The sequence below is a fragment of the Dipodomys spectabilis genome, unplaced genomic scaffold, assembly GCF_019054845.1.
Source record: "Dipodomys spectabilis isolate Male_0828 unplaced genomic scaffold, ASM1905484v1 ptg000108l, whole genome shotgun sequence".
NCBI classification, from domain to species: domain Eukaryota; kingdom Metazoa; phylum Chordata; class Mammalia; order Rodentia; family Heteromyidae; genus Dipodomys; species Dipodomys spectabilis.
Window position 1 is genome coordinate 6,958,750 of NW_024870785.1, and position 8,906 is coordinate 6,967,655.

An 8,906-nucleotide genomic window follows, 5' to 3' on the forward strand; every position below is an offset into this window, starting at 1 on the left:
ACTCAGGGCCTGGGCACTGTCCCTGAGCTTCTTTTGCTCAAGGCTAGCACTCTACCACTTGAGCCACAGCGCCACTTCCAGCTTTTTTCTGTGTATGTAGTACTGAGGAATTGAAGCCAGGGCTTCATGCATGCTAGGCAAGCACTCTACCACTGAGCCACATTCATAGCCCAGGATGGATTTTTAAGATTCCATCTATTCCATTTAGTTCTTCACCTAAGTCCCTTGTTGCCCTTCATTCACATTCCCCCCTTTGTCTGTTGCCCTCCATCTTCTGTGAGTTTGCTATCAGCTGATTTTCCTGGTCAGTTCCCCTGCTGACTCTGGCATGTATCTCTGTTGCTGTCACTGCTTGTCTGCAGCTCACCAAAGGGCAACCCGGGACCTCAATGAGAAGCTAAATCAAGTCCCAAGGTCCCCTATGGTTCCCACAGTCCATGGCTTGGTTGCCAGCATTCAAGGCGTCTAGAGGCCTAGGGCCAAGCCTGTTTATCCCCAGGCAGAACTGCACACAGGGGTCTTCTTTGTTCTGAAACAGAATCCACCATTTGCTCCTGTCTTATTATTATTATTTTTTTTGTCGGTCATGGGGCTTGAACTCTGGGCCTGGGCGCTGTCCCTCAGCTCTTCAGCTCAAGGCAAGCACTCTACCACCTGAGCCACAGCATCACTTCTGGTTTTCTGAGTGGTTTGTTGGAGATAAAGAGTCTCACAGACTTGCCTGCCCTGGGTGGCTTTGAACCACGATCCTCAGATCTCAGCCCCCTAAGTAGCTAGAATTACAGGACGCTCATGCTGTTTGGCCTGTCCCTTCCAGGTGCAGTTTTGTCCTCACTTGTAGCGGGGAGGAGGCTCTGCTCCACCTTGCCTGTACCTCAGCACCTCATGGTTCTCAAGGGACCCAGACTTAAGCCTAAGGTGTTTCCTACAACTGCTGATGTTATTTCCAAAGAAATCACTTCCTCTTTGGAGCGCTGTGGCTAATTTATTCCTCCCACCCATCTTCTCAGTAATGGGTGGAGCGCCAGCATCCCAGGCTATGGTTTCTGCTAGGAATGGAGGCCATGTACTTGTTCCTGGTGATACAGCAGTTGCTTTGAACTGGTGGAGAGACCCAGAAGAGGAGCTAGCCTGGCTCCCTCAGACCCAAGACTTCTTTCTGCTTTATCAGTCACTATGATACAGAGAGCCGCCAGCAGGAAAGTTAAGGGGCTTAGAAATGTTCCAGCTCCCTCTGCTGGGCAATGCTATCCTGGCCATTAGCCCAGGATAGACCCTTCCCTCTCACATGACCACTTGGCTTTGGTAAAGGATCCTCATATAGGTCCCTGGGGAGGGACGTCCAGGCCCCCCGATCCAGGTTGAAGAGGGGGAGCCAGCATCTCAGAGCAGGAGTCTACAGCAGCTTTGTGGCTTAAAAAGTAAAGCCAACCCCAAATGTGGTGTATACACAGAGGCGTATGAGGTCACCCTGCCATTGTAGTCAGACTGGCTGAAGGCTTTGGAGAACTTTGGGGGTGAGGGAACTCCAAAATGTAAGGAACTCTGAGAAAGCACAGCCAAGTCAGAGAAGAGCTCCCAGAGGCTTAAGTTCGTCCTGTGGAGATAAAGATCAAGAATTTTGGTGGGGGGGGGGCACTAGGTAACAGTGGCTCACGCCTGTAATCTTAGCTACTCAGGAGACAGATCTGAGGATTGCAGTTCAAAGCCAGCCTGGGCAGAGATGTCCGTGAGACTCTTATCTCCAATTAACCACCAGAAAACCGGAAGTGGCGCTGTGGCTGAAGCGGTAGAGCGCTCACCTTGAGCTGAAGAGCTGAGGGACAGCGCCCAGGCCTAGAGTTCAAGCCCCACAACCGACCAAAAAAAAAAAAAAGGACTTTGGGAACCCTCAATGAAGGGAAAGCATTCCTGGAGGTGAGACCCAAGTTCAATCATCGGCGGAGGTCTCTTATGCATTAGCTCTGTGTGAGTTCTAGCAGGGGAGGAAACTCTAATCTGACCCTGAAGAACCTCAGATTCACTGCACAGAGAGTCACACGCACACACAATATTGCATGCACTGCTGAGCAGAAGTTCCTATAGTAAGTTATAGGAAGAGGGTTTTACCAGCACTGAACTGGTTAGGGGAGACTTTAGGGAAAAGATGGGACTTGGGCCAAAGTTTTAGGAGAGATAAGCTAAACAGTGACAGGAAATGAGGAGTTGAAACTGAAGAGCAGCTGAGGGCTGGTAGCTCAACGCTTGAAATCCTAGCTACTCAGGGGGCTGATATCTGAGGATCGCATTTTGAAGCCAGTCCAAGCTGGAAAATCCAGGAGACTCTTATCTCCAATAAACTATTGCGGGGGGGGGGGGGGGGGGAGCCAAAAGCGGTGCTGTGGCTCAAATGGTAGAATACTAGCTCCAGACCCTGAGTTCAAGCCCTAGGACTGGCATACAACACACACACACACACACACACACACACACACACTTGATGGAATCCAGGCAATAGGGCAGAGGTGGAAGTGGGAACGGCCGTGGGGTGTTCAGGAGACCAAAGCAGGCCTGGCTGTGCTGGTGACGCGTGGACATGCTGGTGACACAGGGGACCTGCACCCGCAGCTGAGGGACTGTCATTATTTGTGGATGAAGCCCAGAAAGAAAAAGAGCAGATGAGGAGGAAACCTGGCTCGGGCAACACCTATGATTGGGGGTGGCAGAAGGAATAAGCCAGTAGTAGAACTGGAAAGTTCCGATGGGCCCAAGAGTCAAAGAGGGACAACCAGTAGAGCATTGTTGCCCACGCAGCAGGAGGCTGTGGGGGTGGGAGGATTGTCACTAGTGTCCTAGGTTGCCAAGAGGGAGTGGACATCTAGAAGGAGACTTCAAGGCTTGGCCATTCTCGGGGTTGGTGGGACTGTGGTGGGCAGGAACAAAGGGGAGACAAATGTGGAACCACACCGGCCAGACTTGGGAGTCAGTGAGTGGGAAGAGTGGGTGCAAGTAGTGTGTACCCACATTAGACAAGATTATCAAGGAAAGAACCAGAGCTGGACAATCCCTATCAGTTATTGCAAGGAAAGGAGGTACTTAGGTATTCTTAGTCTCCCAAAGGGGGAGCCACGCAGATGATGCTAAGAACGGAGAGTGTATTGAACTGAAGGTTCCCATCCTTTGAGTCCAGTGTGGAGAGCAATAGTAAACATGTAAGTGAATGGGCCAAAAAAAAATGGTTGTGGCTGATGACAGGGATTGTGGAGTGAGCAGAAGGAAGGTGGGATGGACCTGAGGGAAGGCTGGAGAAGGTGGCGTTTCTGCTGCAACTTGGAAAAAGGAGATGAAGGTAGCCATGGGAAGAACCAGGGAAAGGACAGCCCAGGCCACCCCAAGTGCAAAAGTCCTGCAGCAGAAAAGACTTGCTGTATTGACTTTAAGGAACAGGGAGGGAAACCCAGCTGCCAGGAAGAGGTCAGGGTACGCCAAAGCCTTGTAGACAAACAAAGTTCATGAAAGTTTTTAGCGGGGGATGACATAAAAGCACAGCTTCAAAAAGTCACATCAGAGTTGGGTGGTGCACATTTGTAATCTTTGCTACTGGGGAGAGAGAGGCTAGCTCAAGGCTAGCCCAGGCAAAGTTATCAACCCTGTCTCAAAAACATGAACAGGGGCTGGGAAGGTGGCTCAGTGGTAGAGTGCTTGTGTTGCATGCATGAGGCCCTGGGTTCAATTCCTCAGCACCACATACGCAGAAAAAGCCAGAAGTGGCACTGTGGCTCAAGTAGTAACGTGCTAGCCTTGAGCTGAAGAGCTGAGGGACAGCGCCCAGGCCCAGAGTTCAGGCCCCACGACCAACAAAAACAAGCAAGCACAAAAATATGAACAGCTAGATGATGGTGGCTCTTGTCTGTAATCTAGCTACTCAGGAAGCTGAGATCTGAAGATCAAAGTTCGAAACCACCCTGAGCAGGAAAAGTCTGTGAGACATTTGATCTCTAATAAACTACTCAGAAAAAGCCAGAAGTGGCACCATGGTGCAAGTGGTAGAACACTATCCTTGAGAAAAAGAATCTCAAGGACAGTGCCCAGGGCCAGGACACACACACAATGAAAAAAAGGGCTAGCAACATTGCTCAAGTGGTTACAGAAATTACCCAGTGTGTTCAAGGCCTGACTTGAAGAGTCTCAGCTACTGCATGGGAGTCACATAGCCTGCTTTAAGATGGTCACAGGGAGATGGAAAATAGTATTCTCATCGAATGCTTTGGAAGACAGAATTGGGAGTGGTGAAGTCTTAGCATCTGGGAGAAGTGTGGTACATGGTGTGGTGGGGATTCGATGGACCTGGACCAGTGGAGAAGAATACAGGGATCCTTGGGACTAAGCTGAATTCTGTATTCTTGGCTCTCTCCAGCTCATCATCCACGGCAGCTTTGCTCTGATCCAGCTGCCCCGGTTCCACATCTTCTTCCTGGTCCCAGCACTTATCTATGTGGGGGACAAGCTGGTGAGCCTGAGCCGGAAGAAAGTGGAGATCAGCGTTGTGAAGGCAGAGCTACTGCCTTCAGGTATCAAGCAGGCCAGAGGCGGTGATCAGGGAAGCAGTTTAGTGGCCACTGAAGCAGCTGACAGGGCAGGGGCAGAGCCTGGCCAAGAGTCTCCTGCAGACTGGCATGGCAGTGGGCTGACGTAGTTGCACGAAGGAATCTGGGGGAAAAGGGAGAGAGCGCTCTTTTGTCGGGAGACTGAACCTTTCTCACCAGAGAGTGCAGGCGCTTAGGCCTCATTTCCCCTTGTCCTGATCATCCCCAGTTCCTCCTCAAGGCCAGTTTCTGGAGGTAGAAAGACTCCCCTGCGACCTTCTAGAAGCAGGGCTGAGGCGGTGGTTGGAGGTGGGGGACGCTCTCCGGGGACCACACCGTTGCCATGGTTCGTTCAGGGCAGCAGCCCACCATCCCTCCCCTAGGAGTGACTCACCTGCGTTTCCAGAGGCCCCAGGGCTTTGAGTACAAGTCAGGGCAGTGGGTGCAGATCGCTTGCCTGGCCCTGGGGACCACTGAGTACCACCCCTTCACGCTGACCTCGGCGCCCCACGAGGACACCCTCAGCCTGCACATCCGGGCAGCAGGGCCCTGGACCACTCGGCTCCGGGAGATCTACTCCCCACCAACGGGGGACAGCTGTGCCAGATACCCAAAGGTACTCAGACCCAGGCCAGAGGTGCCACATGCCCCCACATCTCCTTAACCACCCCAGTCTCCCCACAGTGTCCCTCCCTTCCCTGAACCCGGAGACTAGATTGCAAATATGAGGGGCCACTCTCATTCCTGTTGGATTCTTCCTCACTGCATGACTCCCTACCAGGCTGGTAGCTGGCGGTGAGCAAACTGATCTCTAACTCACTGTCCTCCCTACAGCTTTATCTTGATGGACCATTTGGGGAAGGCCACCAGGAATGGCATAAGTTTGAGGTGTCCGTGCTGGTGGGAGGGGGCATTGGGGTCACCCCCTTTGCCTCCATCCTCAAAGACCTGGTTTTCAAGTCATCAGTCAGCTGCCAATTGCTCTGTAAGAAGGTGAGTGGCCCTCAGTCCCAGCAGCCCATGGTCCCTCTCTGGCCTCTGTTCTTGGTCTCCATCTGGGAAAAGGTAGTAGGTACATTTATATTTATTTATTGGTCGGTTGTGGAGTTTGAACTCTGGGCCTGGGCGCTGTCCCTCATTTCTTGAGTTCAAGGCGAGCGTTCTTACCGCTTGAGCTACAGAGCCACTTCTGGTTTTCTAGTGGTTTATTGGAGATAAGAGTCTCAGGGACTGGTACTGAACCACTATCAGATCTCAGCCTTCCTGGGTAGCTGGGATTACAGGCATGAGCCACCGGCGTCTGGCTGGGAAAAGGTAGTGGAGAGGTAGATGGGGAAGTGTCAGGATATCCCCGAATTCTGAAGGGTATAATTGGTTTATTGATGCCTAGTCTCCCACCTGGTCTCTTGGGGTGCCTTCATTCAACTTCTGGGTATCCCTCTTCCACAGAAGGCCAGCCCAAGAAGCACTGCTGGCTGTGAGAGAAAGGCTTAGCTTAGGGTAGGGCAGAAATGAACTCTTACGAGGAAGGGAAGTGGCCAAGGCAGGGCTAGTGGGCTGGGCTATCCCCAGGAATACTGCTGAATCTTCAAGCCCCTTCTACATGGGGTGCCTTCCCTCCAGCCTGGTCCCAGGGGCAGGCCCCTGCTTGTCCCTCTGGGCCTGGCAGGTGAGTCAGGAGGGCTGGAATGCAGCATGCCCAGCCCAGATGCTGTCAGCACTCAGAAAGTGACAGCTCCCTTCCTCTTTTCTATCCTTGCCAGCTCTGCCTTTTTGCTTCTTAACCCACAGTCCTACTTCTCATTTCTCCTTGGAAAGCCAGAACCTCCCTCCAAGGGTCGTCCCTACTACCTGCTCTCCTTTCGGGCTCATTCCTGGCCCACTGGTCTAAGCAGCTGCACTCTAGTGCGCTCGGCTTGCTCTATGAAGTGTCCCTCAGCCCCAAAGAGCTCCCTCTGGGCGGCCTGGTGATGGGCAGCCTCCTGATGGAGTCCAGTGGAGAGTGGTAAAGGAAGCTGCTTCCCACCCACCCACCCATCCTTCCCCTCTTCACTGGTCTGCCCCAGGTAGCCTATCACTTCCAACTCTCTGTGCCCTGGGGCAACCTGTCTCTAGTCTCCAAGCCTGGCCCAGTAGCCCCCAAAGTACAGGCTGTCTGTGCACAGGTGGAAACTGGCTTCCTACAACATAAGGGAGCCTGAGTGGAATGGCTCCTAAGCGCCAATGTGTGCCCACAGATCTACTTCATCTGGGTGACCAGGACCCAGAGGCAGTTCGAGTGGCTGGCTGACATCATCCGGGAGGTGGAGGAGAATGACTGCCAGGACCTGGTGTCTGTGCACATCTACATCACCCAGCTGGCTGAGAAATTCGACCTCAGGACCACCATGCTGGTGGGTCACGCCTGGCCGGGCTGGGGCAGGCAGAACCCGTGTCTGGGTGAGGGGTTGGGCCTGGTGGCATCTGTGTGATCTTCCTCCATGTCCCCTCCTCCAGTACATCTGTGAGCGACACTTCCAGAAGGTGCTGAACCGGAGTCTGTTCACGGGGCTGCGTTCCATCACCCACTTTGGCCGCCCGCCCTTTGAGCCCTTCTTCAACTCCCTGCAGGAGGTCCACCCACAGGTCAGCCCATCAGCCCACAACTAGCTTCGCACTTTCACAAAACATCTGCGTGCTAAGTTTCTAGAACTCAACCAGGGAAAGAATGCATCCCCTGGGAGTCTGGTTGGGTAACCGGAGGAAAGAGGTACTGAGAGTCACCCAGAGGGACAAGGAGAAGCCACAGGCAAAAGAGATTTACTAACTCTGAAGCCATGACTTGTCCCAAGAGAAAAGCTCGGTAAGTGAAACTAGCCCTCACCATAAAGGCAGGCCTACCTCCATACTACGCTCATACCAAGTCAGCCCACGAGGCTGGCTCATATTAGAAACACCGAGCCAACCCTCATCCTGCAGGGCGCGAAGCGGACCTTCCTCAGGAACGCTGGCTCTTGCTGGTCTTAAACATGTAAGGGAAGCTAGCCTGAATCTTGCACCTGACCCTAGCGTTCTCTCTGAACACTGAGCTGACTCTGTGAATGGACAACATAGCAGTTTTCGCCTGTGCTTTTGATACAGGTCCGGAAGATTGGGGTCTTTAGCTGTGGTCCTCCTGGGATGACCAAGGATGTGGAGAAGGCCTGTCAGCTCATCAACAGACAGGACCGGACTCATTTCTCCCACCATTATGAAAACTTCTAGGCCCAATGCCCAGTTGACTCCACTCACTACCCAGCAGAGCAGAGGTTTTGGCTGCCAGCTGACTTCTACTTCCTGTTTCTGGCTGCCTCAGTCCTTTCTCCAGCTTAGTCTGGGCAGCCATGTGCAGATGTGATGTGTGGGCTCAGGTGTCTTAGGCCCAGGATATATCTCAGCCTAGCAAAGTGGGGGAGGAAATGTTTGAGAGCTACAGGTTGGGAAGTAGGAGAACTACTGATTTGGGATAAAGTGAGACCTCTTCCCCAGGTTAAGTGGAAAAAGACACCCCCACAACAAAAGTCAGTAGACAAGCTGACATTTGAGTGTGTGTGCGTGTGTTGGGGACCACAGGCCTAAGATGAAGTGGAGGCACAGATGCTGGCATCTTAGAACCCTCCCCACCCCAAGCTCCTCCTCTCTTCTGGGTTCCTCACTTTCAAATGGGCAGGCAAAGGCTTTGCCGAATGGGTAGTCTGGACTGATAGAAAGCAGCTTACAGAAATGTCCTCGGCGCTCATCTAAACTAACCCACCTGATATTCTCTCCCAAGTTTTTAAGCAGACATAGCTGGCCCAACAGCTACCCCGGTGTCCCTCAGCCCTTTTCTCCTTGCTCTCATAGTCTCTTTTGCAAATAAATCAGTTTTCTACCTCTGGGGTTTCTTTTTTTTCCTGCTGCAGGACAGGGTGAGACCTCAGCTTCCTCTCAGGAAACTACTCACCCAGCCGGCTTGCCAGACATCTAAGTTTGGCAGTATTCACTGAATCAAGGAATCTGCCTAAGGCCAAAGGCCCCAGCTGGAGGCCGTTCCTCTCCCAGGGGGAGCTCTTGGGAGGCCTCTGATACCTGATCAGGAAGGGAAGAGGGACAGTAATGGGGGAGGGGGAGGTCAGGCTAGGCAGGGATGAGGGGATGGTAGAGGACACGCCGGAGCCCGCAGGGAGCCACAGCTGACCTGGCTTCTTCCAGGACCTCAGCTACTCCCAGCTCTTCTCTGGGCAAGAGGCGAGCTGACCACTGGGGTCATCTCCCCATAATGACATGACAGCAAAGTTATGTGCCTCGCACTTAACCTCTTTTAAGCCTATTGTCTCCTAAGCC

At 52.8% G+C, this 8,906-nt stretch overlaps 1 protein-coding gene across 1 annotated transcript in view; it reads left to right on the top strand.

The window, feature by feature from the left end:
- The window catches only part of Duox1 (dual oxidase 1), a 37,541-nt gene extending 29,123 nt beyond the window's left edge, over positions 1 to 8,418 (top strand). Inside the window, exons 29-34 of the mRNA XM_042688010.1 lie at positions 4,397 to 4,550; positions 4,949 to 5,181; positions 5,400 to 5,558; positions 6,803 to 6,958; positions 7,062 to 7,190; positions 7,686 to 8,418. Coding sequence (XP_042543944.1) covers positions 4,397 to 4,550; positions 4,949 to 5,181; positions 5,400 to 5,558; positions 6,803 to 6,958; positions 7,062 to 7,190; positions 7,686 to 7,808 — 954 coding nt within the window. The 3' untranslated portion in view covers positions 7,809 to 8,418. The remainder of the gene's footprint in view (positions 1 to 4,396; positions 4,551 to 4,948; positions 5,182 to 5,399; positions 5,559 to 6,802; positions 6,959 to 7,061; positions 7,191 to 7,685) is intronic.
- The last annotated feature ends 488 nt before the right edge of the window (positions 8,419 to 8,906 follow it).